This window comes from Cebidichthys violaceus, unplaced genomic scaffold (assembly GCF_023349555.1).
Source record: "Cebidichthys violaceus isolate CVI_PGR_0920_01 unplaced genomic scaffold, fCebVio1.0.p SCAF_25, whole genome shotgun sequence".
Classification (NCBI taxonomy): domain Eukaryota; kingdom Metazoa; phylum Chordata; class Actinopteri; order Perciformes; family Stichaeidae; genus Cebidichthys; species Cebidichthys violaceus.
Window position 1 is genome coordinate 5,274,391 of NW_027176428.1, and position 18,862 is coordinate 5,293,252.

The window sequence follows — 18,862 nt, forward strand, 5'->3', positions numbered from 1 at the left end:
TGACTTTAACTGAATCGGGTGATAATTCTCTGCGGGTTTATAATAAGTTATTTAATCCATTGTTGGTATAAAAATATGTATTATAGCAACTTTAAGATCTCACCTTTTCACTAAGGGATCCAAACATAATTATCATGTTCTTAAAAGTACATATCTCCCTTCCATATTTCATAGAAATATAAATATCTAGAAGTTAAATTGCTCAATGTATTGTATTGGAGTATTAAATTTAGCTCGCAGTGCTTGCTTACACTAAGTTGTTATGCATTGTGTTAATTTTCAGATAAGGAGAGCGATTGTGGTTTGGTTTTGTAGGTATTTTGGAGGGCCCACAGAGCAAAGATGGTCTTTTTATGTGTCAGGGCCAGAATCACAGTTGGGTATCTCTAAGCTCTGATTGGACCAGATGGTCCTTCCCTATGTCTCTCTGACCTTTCCACAGTTACCATTTTGTCATCTGCTTGCATACTGTCTTGACCAACTTCTCAGCAGGACAGATGGCACAATTGGTGTTTGAGAAATGTGAGATTTATAGGAAAGAAATACATGGCAGATAGTCCAGGAAGGTCTGTAGTCTCAAAACACCACAGCATAAGAAGAACGATCCTTGTTTGGTTTGTCTCTTAATAAAAATCAACATTGATATTATTTGAATTCAGAATCAGAACTATTTATTGCCAAGTACATTACACATACAAGGAATTTGACCTGGTGAATGGTGCATTACAATGAACATCAAGACATCATTTTAAAATAGAAAAATATTAAAATGTACAATACGATGTGGTAACAAGCAAACAGATAACAGAAATTTACAACAAGTATATTATAAAAGTGACAAGTGTATTTAATTAACATAGAAAGGATATGCAAGGGTGTGTAACAGTAGGAAATTGTCCTGGGGATGTAAGAGTCAGAGTCAGTGGGGGTCCCGGGCTTTGTTGATGAACCCAACTGCAGATGAAAAGAAACTGTTCTTGTGGTGTGAGGTCCTGATGGACCGCAGCCTCCTGTCAGAGGGAAGGGACTCGAACAGTCTATGTCCAGGGTGAGAGGGGTCGGCTACAATCTTTCTTGCCCGCTTCAGGGTCCTGGAAGCGAACAAGTCCTGTAGGGACGACAGATTGCAGCCAATCACTCTCAGCAGAGCGAATGATGCGCTGCAGTCTGCCCTTGTCCTTGGCCGTGGATGCAGCGTAGCAGACACTGATGGAGGAGCAGAGGATGGACTCAATGATGGCAGCATAGATGTGCACCATCATTGTCTTTGGCAGGTTGAACTTCTTTTGCTGCCTCAGGAAGTACATCCTCCGCTGAGCCTTCTTGGTGATGGAGCTGATGTTAAGGTCCCACTTGAGGTCCTGGGTTATGATGGAGCCCAGGATGGGGGGGGCACTGTGATGGGTGGTACAGAGGCATGGGCCCCTGCTGAGCTGGGGGAGGGGGACCTGGTGGTCTTGAGCGGGTGGATGGGGTCATGGGGGATGGGGTCAGGACTGTCACATTGTCCATCAAACAACAGTAGAAATCGTTCAGCTTGTTTGCCAGGCGTAGGTCGTTCATGGAGTGGGGAGCTTTAGGCTTGTAGTTTGTTATCTGTCTCAGACCTCTCCAGACAGAAGCACAGTCACTTGCTGAGAGCTGGTGTTGCAGTTTCTCAGAGTGCTATCGTTTAGCGTCTCTCACCGAGTTTACTTTAACACGGCATGTGTACTGTGCATGTCTGCATTGGCACAGACTCCTTTGTAACACAGCAGATGGTAACAAAGTATAAAAACTGTTTCATTAAAAGAGAAGAGACTGTAACAGCACATAGAGAGTGGGCCCAGCAAAAAGACAAGGCAGATTGTTTTTGTCTTTTGATAATTGCATTTAAAAATGTGTCAGTAATATGTATACGGTCTTTATTGTTGTTTTCATAGAAAATCATCAGAGCTCTGCTGTTTTTTTCTGTGTGAATTTAACCACATAATCTTATAATGGTCTGCTAGTACATGTTTGTTACATGTCTGTGTGTCTGTTGTATAGTCATTAGCACAAATGTGTGCATGATGGCATGTGAGATTATAATTCTTTGGTTTTAAATTCCTTTGATGTGCAGAGTGAGGCATCGTGGCATACACACATGAAAAGGTTCTTTGTAGTGACAGAAAATCAGCAATGTCAAGTGTGTATTTTAAGCAAGCAGCTTACTCAGAGACAGAAAAGAGTTGAGTGATTTGACTATGCTAATATTTAGTTATGTTAACTTTTTGATCAGTGAAAGTTAAGAGGCTGCTTCTTGTCCACTGTTTGTGCAAGATACAAAGTGTTTGGATTTGGAATTTGCACAATAGCACAATACCCATCACTGATATAAATTGCATGTAAATATTTACTCTGTTTGAGGCTGAGGACATTTACATTTTGTTGCTGCCTGTCTATATTTAAACTCTTGTGTAATGTATTTGCATAGTGAGTTTCTGAGAACACGCCCTACTGTTTGGATAGTGTCAGTAAGCATGTCTTTATTGAGGGTTTAGTGGCTAATAGCTATAAAGTGTTACTTGTGTGTGTGTGTGTGTGTGTGTGTGTGTGTGTGTGTGTGTGTGTGTGTGTGTGTGTGTGTGTGTGGGTATCCTTTTCCTGGACACATGTCCCATGGTGGAGATAAGAATGTCCTGCAAGGAACAGGAACAGCTCAGCAAACACAGTTGTTTACCTCATAATCCAGTTGAAGCCTTCGCTAGGATTAAGCTTGCAGCAAACTCAGCACACTACTCAGCATCCATCAAATATTCATCACAATCATGCTCTTCATATTTTACGGGCCTGCACTGTGTAAGGGGCAGGGTTTTTTTTCTTCTTTTTTAGGTAAGGTAATTTTTGCTCTAATCAACTAACCTCTGTTCCACAGCTGGACATAGGCATCATCTATCGTTCAATCCTTATTCTAGTAATGTTGTGACTCTCCACAATATAGTCTGTTGAAAGGCACTTGGAGAAGTGAGCGGATGAGAGAAGGGACAGGGCTTAAGTGTGGAAGCATTGTCTTCAGCAGTGTTTTTCCCCCACGTAAAATTTCTATCAAACTTAAAATTGAGCATGATTACATTCTCTTTCCTCTTTCTTATCTCGCCATTTATCACTGGATGATACAATAGTGAGCTGTTGTTTTAAGCAAGTGGCAGCAGAAGTAAGCAGATCACTGCCAGCCAATAGCTTAATATAATTATTGCTATCACGCACAGAATAAACATCATCATGGGCGAAAGGGCCTTGTTTTATGGAGTGTACTGCATAGTCCACAATGTACAGAATTCACCTGTTTTGAAATGGTGTTGTGTTAGAGATTGTTGCTCAACACAATGAAAATGTTACCCTGCAGGTCACTGACATTTAGAAAGAAGGAAGTATTTATTGGGACTGCATGAAAACAATGTGCCGTGCCATTTGATGACAGGAAGTCAAGGGTTAAATGCTTTTGTTTCTGACTAACAGGCTTTGTCTGAAGTCCAGCGGAACTAGGGTCACTGTTTCACTGACTGTAATTAGGGAAATAATTAAGGGAAACGTGTTGCAGTGTGTCATTACCTCACAAGATAACTATGTGCCACTAGAAGGGGTTTGCTTGCAAAGAACCGGACAGTGGGACTATCCATAGTCCAAAACACATTAGTGTTCTCAGATTTTCCCAATGTTTTTGTGAACCACTGTTTGACACTTCCCCAGAGGCCCTCGGTGGGAGCATGGAGAATGTCAACTAAATCCTCCAGATGATACAGAGGAATTTGCAGCACTGACAACCTCCTCCACACAGCTGGATTTATGCCAAAGCTAATGGCGTTTCTGTGACAGTTTAACGTTCTTGTTGAAATGTGAACACAAGGCTTTGCTCCCAAGATACTGTTGTTGTTGTTGTTACTTTGATCAGCAAAGGGGTTCAGTGTTCTGTTAGCTTTGAGCTTTTGAGGTTAATATTACCCTAGAAGTTTTATGTAGGTCACTCTGGATAAAGTATGTGAAGGAACCAAGGATTAAATCTATTTCTTGAGCACTGTAAGAAAGATGCAATTAACTAGTATTAGGTTTTTTACGTACTAGTTGTAATTTTTACTACTCGTTTAACAAGTGTACCTTTTGCCGTATCCATCATTGGGTTGGGACCCCTTGTTTCAGCTAAAACACGTATGTTTTTTCCCACAGTAAACAAGATGACCCCTTATCTGTGAGTGCAGATTCTGTAATTCTTGTCATTTCTTAGACCATGCACTCGCTAAACTGTTCTAGATTAAAAGCCATGCTCACTGCATCTTTCCAAGTCTAGATGTACCCACATTTAAAAATGGAATCATCAAATCCACCTTAGTTGTTTGGTCATGAAGCCAATGGAAATACAGCAGCACCAAGATTATCATTAGCAAGTCAGACATTGCATGCTGTTTGCTTGGTGCACTTTCCTAAAATACACACTTAATTTCCTGTTAAAACACCCAGAGGGTCTGCCCGAGGAAAATATACAATTTCCAGTTAAGAGCTGAAAAACACGGTTGTAGAACAAATATGATTTGCATATAAGCAGTCAAACTCACTGTGGATCAAAACACCAATCAGGGTGCAGTATTCAGGTTTGTTCATATTGTGTGAAGCACCTGTAAGGTTGAGTCATGGGGAAACGAAAATCATTAAAGTACAGTTCAGTGTTTCTTACAAATGTTTAAGCATGGACAGCAGTGGCTTCACACTGAAGAGGGTGGTGTTTATAGAGGACTTGTGTTCTGTAGGTCATGCTCTTTCTTTTCTGATCACTGTGGCATGGAATCATGCAGTTCTTCCTTGTTGGCCACGCTGATAAAGTATCTACAAACCTAGTGACTGGATGATTATGGTTCCTCTCTGCCCACACATACAGCTATATGTGGCTGAGGAGATACTGTAAGATAGCTGACATTCACCTCCCCCCCAACACACACACACACACACACACACAAACACATACACATATATACACACACACATTTGCTTTAATGAGGTAAATGCAGGATGTTTTTTACATTTAGCAGTTTACAAGAGTACACTAGCAGCTATAGTGGTGTAAGGTTGTTTTGTCTTTGTGTCGTTGTATGATTCCCATAAGTGATGCAAGAGATCTGCATGACTTATAACTTTTCTTCAACCTTCCTACCACATTGAGGAGACAGAGACATGTTTGAAGATGCTGACTCTGCCAACATTTATTGGCAGCACTGTTAGTACAAAGATTAGATAATAGCCTGTTCCAAAACAAACATTTGTTCGCCATGGGCTGATGAAAAGTGAATGACAGCATGGTAGTAAAACATAAGAGGAAGCATGAGTAAGATCTGATGTGCAAACTTCCCTGTAAAATTGCAAACACTTTCATCCAGAAAGGTTGCTCTCTTCAGATGAGGTTTGAATGGTCTTTGTTACTGTGTGACATTCCTGCCATCTATTGAGCAGTTAAATAGAGACAAAGAGTTTGAACCTGCTGCAGTTAAGTACATTTTGTGACAGCCAGGTTTGTAACAATGCCTCAGTTCTATAAATACACACAGCAGCACATTCATATCACAAAGCATACCTGTGAATTAATCAACTCAAATAGATTTTGCCTCTACTGCAAGCACACAACAGTCTTGAGTTGTCTGGTGAAGTGAACACTTATGAGAATCTTTCCCGTCCCTACAATCGATCCGTGGTGTGAAGTCACCATGGTCTTGTTTGTAGGATACACAGATGTTTTGCATCTGGGCTAATTACTGGAATGCATATATATATATATATATATATATATATATATATATATATATATATATACACTTGTGTGTGTATATCCTGTAGCGTATGTAATAAAAATAGATTACATGCTCCCAGTGTGTGAAAGCTCTTCCTCTATGGTTGTTGTGGTAACATTTGAAATATTACCAAATGTAAAATTGCATCATGGTAAAGCCTACAGTTTACTCCATCAGAGCAGGATATTTAGTAATTGTTTAGTAACAAAAGGCATAATAATTTAAAGCGATTTTGTGTTATTTCAACTAACATACCGTTGACACTTTTTAGCTTAATCCTTCAGCGACTTCATACATAGCTCTCCAGCTGTAGACCTTATTTACCATTAAAGAACTGCGTGGAGAAATATCTTTTATGTCACACAAAAACACAAAAGATAAGACAATATGACACGTACACTGTCAAGGAGTACTGTTATGCTGCTTTAACTTCAACAGCAGCATTTCTTTCACACCTTGCATGACTGATTCAGTATTCATGTCAGAAGGCTCATTCCCTTCCTGTACCATGTCTCCTTGCAGTTATTTTACTAATTGTGTTAGTGGGAAATTCATTATAAACCTATAATTGTGGTCTGGGATTCCACGTAGTTATTGTAGAGGTTTCGGTCTGTGTAATAAAATCTCTGGACCTCGTCGAGGTCGCAAGAGGTTATAAGAAATGTCTGACTTAACTGTTGAATGGGTCATGGGAAAATGCAAAAACAAAATGCTAGTTTGAGTTCCGTTGCTTAACCTGTTTTCCGTTATTGATTTTAGTTGGCAGAGACACACGTGGAGAGAAAAGGAGGAAGAAATGTAATTGTTTATTGTAAAAGGTGTCAGGGTAGAGCTAGTAGCTGTGCATACTTCATCATGTCACAATCTAGCAAAAGATTATCTGTGCACATATGACAACATGAATAAATATACGCTAAAATGCCTGTTAGGTAATTGTTACTCCTAGTTTGCATATATGCTAAAATTGAATAATGCATGGAGTTAGCTGCTCTGTTATGTTTATGGTTGTTATATATCTGAAGCTATGATGAACTGTATGATCCACACATACCTTCATACAAAGTACTGAACTAAGCTGACACTTTTTCAGTAATAATACTTAAAACGGAAAGAAAAAGAAAGAAAGAGGCCTGTCACCATACAGTATGTTCCACAAATGATAATGTGGCATCAGATGAGTGAAACTTTACATTATAAACAGTTTTAGGCCAATATAAAAAAAATCTCACCAAGATAAAACTCGTCATTTGTTACTGGTGCTTTGAATTCATCTCACCAATTTGTCCCTTCTCCAAAACTTGACTCAGCAGCAACCCAAAGACTTCAGGAGGAGGCCGAATTTAAAAATAAACACAATCTGGCATCAGCAGGCTAGAATTTTTACAAGCACTTAGATGTAAGTAGCCAAGTTATCACGAAAGTTTGGCCGATTTAACATCAAAGCAGGAGTTTCGTTTTTTTTTCTCCACAATGTCACAGATGCATGTGAAGAGCTCTGCACACGAAGATAAATGGACTGAGGTCTGACAGACTGACCTGTGTGTTTGTGTTTCAGGGGAGCTTTCTCTGAGGTGGTCCTGGCTGAGGAGAAGAGGACCCAGAGACTGGTGGCTATCAAGTGTATCCCCAAGAAAGCTTTAGAGGGCAAGGAAAACAGCATTGAGAATGAGATTGCAGTCCTGCACAAGTAAGTGGACCCTGTATTTCTTTAGTAATCAAAAAAACAATGAAGTACAATGCCATATAAAATAAACATGCCGATGTGCAGCATTAGCCAGCATCCGAAATACTAGCCACAAAAATGGTAAATTTTTCCTCACTGTATCTCCATTACTGCATCATGTAAGTTGTATCACATTACTAGATACCATATATGTCGTATATGATATACACTGCTTCTAATATGCATCATATCGAGTGTTTATCCTCTTTTCACTTGATAACAGTAAGATTGGATCCATATATCTGGATTCATATATTCAGTGAGGAAAGGGCCAGTTCATTCAAATTAATCTAACCATCTGGTAGAAAATTCACGACCAACTTGTATTTCAGGAAACAATTTCCTGGTTAATCAAGGGAAAAAAACTGACGTCAATGCTTTCGTTGGAACTAGTTTATACTGAAGAAATAGTCCCTGTGAAACCTGTTCTGTGGATTAACCGAGCCCCCAGGAAAAGCGCTGGGATTTGAAGCAAATTTTACATAGTGGCCAAACCGTTGATTACAATTTCCGGGTAAATCATTTGATGCCATTGGGCCCAAAAAGACTTTTTCCTGTATACTTACTTTGGGAAAGAGATGTCTGTAACTAAGCAGATAATTAGTTTTGAGGTTAATCAACTTGAATAGCTTAATAGTTAATTAGCCCAAGACCAAGGCTAGACCCAGGGCTGGGAGGCATGGTTAAAGGTAAGGCTAGTGCGCTTGCTCTATGGGCACCATGGATGCAAATGATTGGTGGAAGATCCGGGTATTTTCATCTGAATTACATCCTTGGAAGTCAAACTTGTTTTGCTTCTTGCGCCACTGAGGAACTTTCATAGAAATAAACAGGGCGCCGCCTCCAACACTGTATCCAGTTCTTTTTATACATCAATGGGATTAACCTGACCTGCAGCTTCTGGAAAGAAAAAAAGATACTGCAATGGTTTGTGTACGTGTAGTTTTTCAATGCTGTGACCATCATTACGTTAAACACAATAGCATTTACCTCCAAGTGACAATAACACTCCTTGTACTTGTGGAGTGGTTCAAACGTACTTTCTTCAGATGTGTGGAATTACAGACCATGGTGAAAATGACTGATCTACGTTGCGTTCCAAGTTATTTTTAGAGCTCTTGTTGCCTGGGTTACAGGAGACACAACTCTAGCCAATATACAGCTCTGATCCATCCTGAGGTGAGGCTGAAGGAATGAGAGAGGTGGGGGTTAGTTAGCAGTTACAGTTTTGACAAAAATCTTTGTTTGCTTGCTTTGTGTAGACTCATACAAAGGTAATTTTAACACATCATCCTCAAATCCCCCTCGGTACACAGAGCATGTGGACAGGGTCTGACTGAGTTGTATTTCCATAAAGCTTCATTAATCAATATTTTCATATTAACAGTGGATCAAATGACTACACTTAATGTGAGAGGCATAGCTCATAGTGATAAACCGACAGAGATGTATCAACCGACGCTGAAGTCACCCTCAACTCTGTAATCTTTCAGATCATTGTTTTGCTTTTTACGGTTTGCTTTTTGGATTCACTCTCACCGCTCTCATCCGTCTTATTTTCAGCATCATTTCGGAGTTAAGAACCAGATATTTTCTGATGCTTTGAATAGGTGTATTTATAAGCAAAACATTTTTATATCTTAACATTTCCTTTGGTTTGCAGGAAATCATCAGATTAAAAACATATTCCTCCTTTTGGATCATTCAGTCCAGTTAAAGGTGTAATCACAGCCAAATGTTGGGGGGAAAAACAGCCAAGCCGAACTAATAATCAGTAGTATTGATAACACTAAATTGATTGTGTACCTGCGTAATTGTTAAAAATAAAATGCCAACAATGTACAATAGTCCCATATAATGGCACTGTCTACTTTTTTATTCCTCCCCACAACTCTGAAGATTTACAGTGACGTAAACCTGCTCTCTTGTTTTTGACCACAGGAGACAGTTGGCACATAAAAATGTTGTTCTGTAATGAACATGCCTGAGACTGAAAGGGTAGCAGAACATTATACGGCCCACACTACAGTATATCCGCTCTTCCTTCCTGTGATGAGCCAAATCCGTTATCTTGATTTTTCTTAAATGGCTCCTGTTGTCCCTCGCTGTAATTTATTGTTGTTAACTTAATGTTTACAACCTGTGTAAAGCACTTGTCACAGTGTTTTGATTTAAATATGAAAATACGTTAATTTATTATCAATTTAGTGTCTAATAGCCCAGTTTGTGTTGGATACACTCAGTCAACTCATCTCTGTTCTGATTACTGTTTGCAGAAGCCTAACAGTAGTTTGATTGAGTACTGCTAATGTGGCCATATGGTATCATCAAATTGGTTAGCTGGCTGTTCATCCTCTCCCCATTTTATCCAGACCAAATATTTACTCAAACACAGACATGTGCAAATACAGTGACTAATCACATGCTGCTAACTCATTTGTAGCCGTGCCAGAAGAGTTGGTGTGACGTTGTTACTGTGAAGACTTTTTAACATGAAATGTCAAGTGGGTCGATTTCAATTAATGTTGGACTCCTAATAATTGTGTGTTTCTGACCACAAGCCCATTGAAAAAACACCTCCATACGATATTGTAAGAAGTCTTAATTAATTTATGGCCGACCCAACAAAAAAAATATATCAATAAATACAAATTGTGTCACAGCTGTGAGAAAATACAAAAGCAAATGTGCAAAACTAAAAGAAAGAATTAATGTAATTCAAATGGACCTGAGAATGTGTTTCAATACATTATTAAACTTTGTAATTATTTGAGAAACTCAACAGAATATGAATTAAATAATCAGTAGATCTGCCAATTTCACCTAGATGTCTGATGTAGTCATTACTAGCTGCAGAGCTGGTAACTCTGTCCTCTAATTCGCCGACTTCTATGTTGAGATGACTCACCAGCTCTCAATAACATTTCTCTCTGACAATCACCATGACCACTGTCCACTATAAGTTCAACACAAACACACTTGCACAGAACTTCAAATTAAATGCATCTTTACTGCATGTATTTGACCTTCTGTAATTATGTGTAAAAGTGCATGCTTGAGCTCACATGATTTACATGTGTCCGCTCACTTTGCAGGTTTAATCCATCATTCATCCTTCACTGGGTCCATCTCTCCTTCCACACTGAGCTAAGCAGATAAATGAGGGTCCATCTATTGTTACAATCTGGATAAGAGTCGTTGCCGTAATCCAGCATGACCTCATGCTGACTCATACTGTACACAGTTACCTCTGGTACAGCTCAGACACATGCCTTTGTGTTGTCTTTGTCCTCCTACCTTTAAGCACACATTCATATTCCAAATAATGAGGTAAATTAAAGGAAAGGGTTGCATGCAAATTAATATTATAACAAGATAATTTCATGAGAAAGGAAATGCAGTTTGTTAGACCTCAAGGCTACACATACTGTGTTGTGGTGAGAGGCACTGAATGTAAACTAAACTTTTGTTTGTTACCTTTAAATTGAGAGTATTTAAGTGGTCACATGGTAGGAATACATGTATCTAGGGCATCATCTGACACTTTCTGATACTAATGCTGATATGATACCTGAGTTCTGGCATGATAACAAAACAATACTTTTCACCAGACTGTGCCTTACCTTTAGAAATAAAAACATGTGTTTAACTAAACAAGCCACACTAAACACAAAGTGACAATGCAATACATTTGTCGAAGTAGGAATGGCAAAATATTGACAGGAAGTACCTGGTGGAAGATTAAGTAAACAACATTATGAACACTTATTGGTTTATACCAGAAAAAGTAGTGAGGTTTAAAACCCAACCCTACAATTATTATTGTGGAAGGTGAAACAACTATTAATATATATATATTATTTAAAAGGAAAATAAAGGTTTAAACAGACATAACACCCTCTTATATCCTAGAATAAGAATGTTTCATGGTGCAAAAAGACACTTACATCACCCCTAGTTTACAATAAACTTGCATGCATTAATAATAAGGGTGTATGAGACAGTGTGTATTGACATGCACCAGTGGCCACTTTTTTAGGTAAATCTCTACAACCTTGTGCTTTCCAATACAACTGTTCTGCCATAAAGTCTACTTTTATGATTCCTATCATGCACAGTTCTTTGTAAAGGTAGAACTTATGGCAGATTAGTTGTACGGAATTGCATTAGATTGTACAGGTGTACCTAATGAAGTGGCCGCTGAGTGTAACACAGGTACAGATATGTACAGTTGTCATACCAATTTTGATCTTGGGTGATTCATGTTTTCATCCCTGTCACCACACCGACGGGTCTCAAGGGGCAGCAGAGCACAGAGTTAAGCCAATTAGGGAGCTGAATGCCACCACACAGTGTAACACATGTGACTGTTGGATGAAACTCTGTGGTGGATACTTACACTGCCTGTGAGATCTTGTCAAATACTAATGGCTAAATAAAAAGAGTTGTCCTCTCTCCTTCTTCACAGGCTTAAACACACCAACATTGTATCTCTGGAAGAGATATTTGAGAGTAAATCACACCTCTACCTTGTCATGCAACTGTGAGTATTCACGTGTGTGTGAATGTGATTGTTGATGTGTGTTTCAAACTCTCTCTCCCACACGTTGCACATCACATGCCATTTAATTGCACTCTGTAACACACACACGCACATCCCTACTAGGTACTATGCCTACTCATGAACACCAGTGGGGAGTTCGCCCTCACACCTGCAGCCTGTCAGCCTCCCACCTACCTCAACTCCTGAAATGTCAGAGAGAGAGAGAATGAGAGGCGGAACAGATCAGGATCAGAGGCACTGTTAACTGTGAGGCTCCAGAAGACATAAATCATTTAAGCATTAATCACAGTCGACGTCAGATCAGAGGCATAAAAGGCAGAGGAAGTGAGGGAGGGAGTACATTTATCAAAGAATGGACGAGTGGGAAATTATTTTAAGTACTTCCCCATTCCCCAGTAATATAATTGTGTTCCCGCATAATAGTATTTGTGTCCTCGCAATACGTTTTGTGTTCAGTCTGAATAACAGGCGCACACTCTTTCATGTAACACCCAGTGTTTCCCCACAGTAATGGATCTACTAATTTATTGTTACCTCGACCTAACGTCAAAAAATATGTTGCAAGGAGAAACCCCTTAACGCTCAAGACCAGACTACCTCAGTTCTTACTTACTGGATTATTATTTTCCTTCTCCTCCATTTCTTGTTTTTCTTCTTCATTTTACCATCTTTCCTTCCCAAGGTGTGTCTGTTTTGAGTGTGTGGTGTGTTAATATTGGAGGCTCAAACAAACTGCTTCAGATTAACTGTTGACAGGGCGAGGTCTCCATCTAGTGGCTTCTAAGCCTAAAGCAAGTTTCCTTGTTCAGATTAGTGGGGATTTATTTAACAAAGCCCCTATTTTATATTTCCCTAATGGTACTTCCCTCTCAAACTCTGCCACTTTTCTTGTTTTTCTATATTTTCAAAATGTTTTTTTTTTCTTTACACCACTTTTCATACTTTATATCACTATCTTCTTTAGCTGTCTCTCCTTCCATTATTTCCAGTCCAGTCTGATTGTGTGGTTGTTGTCTCTATACCTTTACAATATATTCCGCAAGCTTCACTTTGCTTCAATGAATTAATCTCTCTCTCTCTTTGTCCAGGGTGTCTGGCGGGGAACTCTTTGATCGTATCATAACGAAGGGCTTCTACACGGAGAAAGATGCCAGTAAGCTCATTCAGCAGATTCTAGATGCTGTCAAATACCTCCACGACATGGGCATCGTGCACCGTGACCTCAAGGTCTGTCCAGAGATACCAGAGATGTTGGAGAGAGTTTGCAGGATTTGTGTGATGGCACTCTCATCAACTTTCTGTTTTTTGTCCCTTTTGTAGCCAGAGAATCTGCTGTACTACAGCATGGAAGAAGACTCCAAGATCATGATCAGTGACTTCGGTCTGTCTAAAATTGAGGGCTCTGACAGTGTGATGTCGACGGCTTGTGGAACACCTGGATATGTTGGTAAAGAAGTCAGAGACATCTTGAACATCTACTTACAATAAATTAGTTATACAAGGCAGAGAACAGTGTGTCATGCAATATTAGCCCAATGACACTATCTAACTGATACTGTGATGCAAAGTCTTTCATAAAACACCATCGACAGCTTATCGGAAGCTCATACAGATATTAAAAATTATGAATCATTTTAGCCCAGTAAAAGAAATTCAAATTACTTTTGTAAATTACTTTTGCAGCCTCAGTCACACTTTACTCACAGGCCAAACTACTAAATTAATAACTTATACAGTTTACATACTAATGTGTCAAACATCATTAAACATCCATCTTCATTTACTTGTAATACCTTGTTTTGTTCTTTCAGCCCCTGAAGTGTTGGCTCAGAAACCTTACAGTAAAGCAGTGGACTGCTGGTCTATTGGTGTTATAGCATATATTCTGTGAGTACACTTTCTGACATGAATCCAGCCCAACACAGCATGTATTGTCATTGATGCAGTCATCTCCTTGTTTTGCCTGCTGACTGCTTTTATAACTTCTTTTCTAGTTATTTTAACCTCCTGGGATGCTCCTAGTAGAAAATATGACATCTGTGCTGCACTGTGTGTCTCAGGTTGTGTGGTTACCCTCCGTTCTACGATGAGAATGACGCCAAACTGTTTGAACAGATCCTGAAGGCAGAATACGAGTTTGATTCTCCTTACTGGGATGATATCTCTGATTCAGGTACAGCTCTTATCAAGCTATTTTTCAGCAAACCTGTATATTTCACTTTAGATGTGTAGACCTCATTAGAAGCGTCATTTTTTGAGGTGCATGATCTAGTATAGGACACCAGGGAAACACAATTATTAAAGCAGCAAGAACATCTTTTTGTCAACAATTTTCCTGACCGCAGGTCAGCTTGGAAACTGCCCTTGCATTGTCGTTTCACTTCATAGTGCCCAAACATTCTGAATTCCTCTTGATCTATTTGAGAAGTGGCCTAAAACCATCATTCTCCCTCCTTGCTGAACTCCTTACTTTATCACATAGAGTGAGGTCAGCCGCTTTATGGGACAAATTTAATTTCTGTTGCTTATACCAGTGATGCCTTTCGTTCACTCACAACCCAGTATGTGTGTGTTAGAACGTAGATTGTAAAAGTCCACACATGTCCTATAAACACTCACCAACCTGGTGTTCTTTAATGCAGCTTCCAGTCATGAAAACATCCCTGATAATGACATAGAATATTAAATTGCACAAATGTCAGAAAAAAACTAAATTTTACATGCAACAAAATTATAATCACTTCATCTGAAATTAGATGTAAGTTAAGGGAATTTTTTCTACTACGATTATCTTTGATTATCTATGATTATCTTTTCTCCGTTTGCAATATTGCCTTGATAAATACTGGAATAGGATTCATTTCTATACAGTAAAAAGCATTAATCTAGACTATTCTAGATTAGAAGTCCTCTCTTGCACCGTCTACTTTAAATAGACTAAATACTCTGAACAGCTGTTTGGCACATTGATGTGCAAACAACAGTGGAATTTTCCTCTTTGCAAAACACAGACCTTCTCATCCAGGAGGAAAAAGAAGTGAGCTGCCAGGACTTGTTAGTATCCACTTACCAACCTGACGCATCTCACCCTGAGCGAGGCCAAGTACAAGACAGAGATCACCTCTTATCCAAGAATGTGTTTCCAGAGCCAGCTAGGCTCTTTCTCCTACAGAGAGAGTGATGTCTCAAGTTTTCCAAGTTATTAAATATGTTCTCCAATCCCTGCCTTCCACCTCACAGGTGTTTAGCCCACAGGCCAAGGCAATGAACCCATCTTTATTTTTTCACCCAGTCCTGGCTCTTGAACACCTCCTGAAATCTGTTTCCCTGCTTTGGGCAAGGATTGCTTCAACATTTAGAACAAATTATACAATTTATGTCGCAGCCAATTTTTCTGGCACATTGGAATTACCTCAATATTTGTGTTCTCCTGTTTACAGCACTGGAATATTGTTACATCAATGTAACTGGTGACCTTTGCAATATTAACATTTTAACCTTTTGTTTTTCATTTTAGCTAAAGACTTTATAGTCCAGCTGATGCAGAAAGACCCCAACCTACGATACACCTGTGATCAGGCTCTGCAGCACCCCTGGTACTGGTCCTATACTCCTCTAACACGATGCACTCATTCTGTCGTCTAGTTAAAACCTTGATACTCAAGCTTCAGTGATTTACTTGCTTTAACTAATCCAATTGAGAACATCATGGAGCCCTTTGTGCTTACAAATTGTGATTATGACTGTGGCTGCTATCTATAGCACACACACTCTTATGTTTCCTTAATTATGTGTCAGGATTGCTGGGGATACTGCGTTGGAAAAGAACATCCACGAGTCTGTCAGTGCTCAGATCAAGAAGAACTTTGCTAAGAGCAAGTGGAAGGTAAGTCAGACTTCCAGTTTATTTTGGATTTTCTTGCATGCATGATTTATGCCATGTGATCTTTGAGAGTATATGGTTTAGCTACAATAAAAAGTGTGGTCTTGGTCTGAACTTTAAGAATAACTCCTTTTTAATTTTACCTTTTGGGAATGGAACGTTTTTGAATTTCTAGACACATTAAAGATTTGGGACTGCAACAAATCTCATGGGCAGTGGTTTCAAACCTGGTCGAGATCCCCTCAAGGGTTACGAGATAAATCCATGAAGTCTTGAGATGATTACCAGTGTGGGAAATAAGAAAAAACAAAATTTTGCTTCCCTAGATTTTTGTACATTTTTTAAAGATTTTCTAATCAGATACTGTTTAACTCCTGCGGTCTCTGTGCAGTTTCTGTGCAGTTTTAAGTGTGAAGTTGTTTGGCTGAGCAGTGTTTGGCTGAGTGCACTGCACTGGTATGAAACATTCTGAGAAGGTAAAAATCATTCTTTAAATGAACTGCTCCCAGCTCACAGACTTGCACCCTGTTGTGAGGAGTTGCTTCTGTCTAGAACATTGTTTGGTACCCAGCTACCGAGCGAAGAGCTCAAAAGATATTAAAAAATACAACCTAATCCAGCCACAGTGTGTTAACCTGCTGCCGTCTGGTAGTGATACAGAAGTATCCGCTGTCGTATCACCAGACTACAGAGCAGCTTGTTTCTTCAGGCTGTGAGACTCATCAACTCATCTTCCACACTCAACCATCAAATTTTTTTTGCTTTTTGTTGTTTTTCTAATGGAGCATTAAGGCACTACAACAGATTTTTGTTGCGCAACCCTGTTTTGTACAATGACAGTAAATTAACCTTGAAACATGATTAAGCAGAAAATGTCAGGAACCACTGCTTTAGACTGCTGTCAAGTTTGGAGTTGGTCAACTTTCAGGTGCAGATGAATGAGATGTTATGGTTTTCTGGCTTATATTGCCTTTGCGTCTTTTCCACTGCAGCAAGCATTCAATGCCACAGCAGTAGTCCGTCACATGAGGCGTCTCCAGCTGGGCACCAGTAACGAGGGACCCAACCCCACTTTGCCAGAGGAAGATGCAGGTACCATCTGTGGTTTAGTTACTAGTGCTGCTACATTGCCATTGAGTAATTTTTTATCTCACACACACTGTAATTACAGCATGAAATAAGCAACAATTTACTGTAGCCTTTCACCGGGGGAAATGTTTGACTGCAGCTGTTATCATTTCTAATATAACTTATTTATTAGATTAAAGAAAAAACAGCAACAGAACTGAGTACGTCCTCTTTCTCTCTCAGAGGCTTGCGAGGGAGGGTGCTCCCAGACCGTCGATGGCGGAGCTGACCCGATGTCCAACAGCACCTTTCACTGCCACCCGACCAGCAGGGTGTGATCCCTGCACCTGATCCACTTACTTGCCTGATCAATCCCAGCGACTTTCCAATTTGAACCCCTTTGGTGGAACTGGAGGCACCATCTCATCTCCCCCTTATCTGGTTAGGAATACAGCGTAGTTCCAACCTTACGCCTGCAGGGGGGGCAAGCCTGTCCAGCCTGAGAGGGAAGACCTGAAATGGGATTAAAGGAGGAGGAGTAGGGAGACTTGAGGATAAAGATGCATCGAAGGATTACTTTTACAGACTTGGCTGGTAGTTTGGGATAAGATGAAATGGGGAGAAGAAACATTGGAAGAAGCATGTCAGGGGGATTGTTTTTGCAGAAGCAGGACACAGCTTGTTGGACAGTGATTTTACTCATGATTTTTGGTTCAACTTGTCTCTTTTGTTTGTTTGTTTTATTGTTTTATATATTTCTCTGTTGTCTTTTTAACCTCCTGCTGTGGAGTGCAAACCCAGAGACAATATCTGCATGATCAGGAGAGAGTTTCCCCCTCGCATGTTTTGCTATCTTAGAAATATACCTTGTTGCAGAAATGCAGTATCGCAGTACAATGCAAATGAAGTGTGTGCAAAGTTGTTTAAGGAGGAAAAGCATAGAGCATTTTGCTATGATGCAGTATTTGAAATGAAATTGAGTCAAATCTTCTGCATTCTATGTCTTTTAAGTCAAGCTTTTAGACAATCAGTACAGAATAGTTTATGCAATGAAAAATCCATCTATCTACTGTAGCCTTTCTTGAGGCAATGTAGTGTTTCCATGCAGAAGTTTGGATTTTTTAAAGGCAAAGGCTTTTCCCTTCTCTTTTCTTGACCCAGAACCCCTTTAACCACTCGCACAGGGATATATATCTTTCTCTAAGGTGCCTTTAGGATGATGAGTTTATTTTCGGATGGCGTCTGAAATTTTTGGTCTGTTTCTTGAAGCACAGACTTTTGTATGTATCACATTTTATGCTTTGAAATTGAATTGTATTGAAATACTTTTTGTCTCAAATTTGAGTATTGTAAGGCCTGCGTACATGCTGTACACTGCCATTATAGTCTAAGGGGAAATAACATCATTATGAAACCATCATATTGTCAAAATATTTCTGGCGAACTTCTTTTTTTTATCCCTTAAATAGATGTTTTTCGGAAATATTTATATTTTGCCAACTTCCTTAATGATGCAGATTAAAGTACTGTGTTCATGTATGTCAGTACAAATCCTACTGTACATTTTGTGCAAAAACAATTGTATTTTCAAAAGTGAAAAAGTATTGATCAGTGTGCTTAGTCATATTCAAGACTAGGCTGACTTTGAAGGATTAAGTAGGTTGTGTGAAAACAAAAAATCTAAACAAAAACTGCAACCAAAATTGAATATCCATCTGTCACTGTAATTGTATCATCCCTCTCTTCGTACATTCTTTTACAGTCACATTTCCTCCACATGCAGCCTGTTTAGAAAGGAAACCTGGATTAAAGAATGTGAATATGCATCA

At 39.3% G+C, this 18,862-nt stretch overlaps 1 protein-coding gene across 2 annotated transcripts in view; it reads left to right on the forward strand.

The window, feature by feature from the left end:
- The window catches only part of camk1b (calcium/calmodulin-dependent protein kinase Ib), a 33,887-nt gene extending 15,025 nt beyond the window's left edge, over positions 1-18,862 (forward strand). For both annotated transcript variants that reach the window (XM_068720126.1, XM_068720128.1), the window contains 10 exons: positions 7,351-7,482; positions 11,987-12,061; positions 13,171-13,309; positions 13,403-13,529; positions 13,894-13,969; positions 14,143-14,255; positions 15,600-15,678; positions 15,881-15,968; positions 16,958-17,057; positions 17,277-18,862. In XM_068720126.1, the coding sequence (XP_068576227.1) occupies positions 7,351-7,482; positions 11,987-12,061; positions 13,171-13,309; positions 13,403-13,529; positions 13,894-13,969; positions 14,143-14,255; positions 15,600-15,678; positions 15,881-15,968; positions 16,958-17,057; positions 17,277-17,371 (1,024 nt within the window). In that variant the 3' untranslated portion in view covers positions 17,372-18,862. The remainder of the gene's footprint in view (positions 1-7,350; positions 7,483-11,986; positions 12,062-13,170; positions 13,310-13,402; positions 13,530-13,893; positions 13,970-14,142; positions 14,256-15,599; positions 15,679-15,880; positions 15,969-16,957; positions 17,058-17,276) is intronic.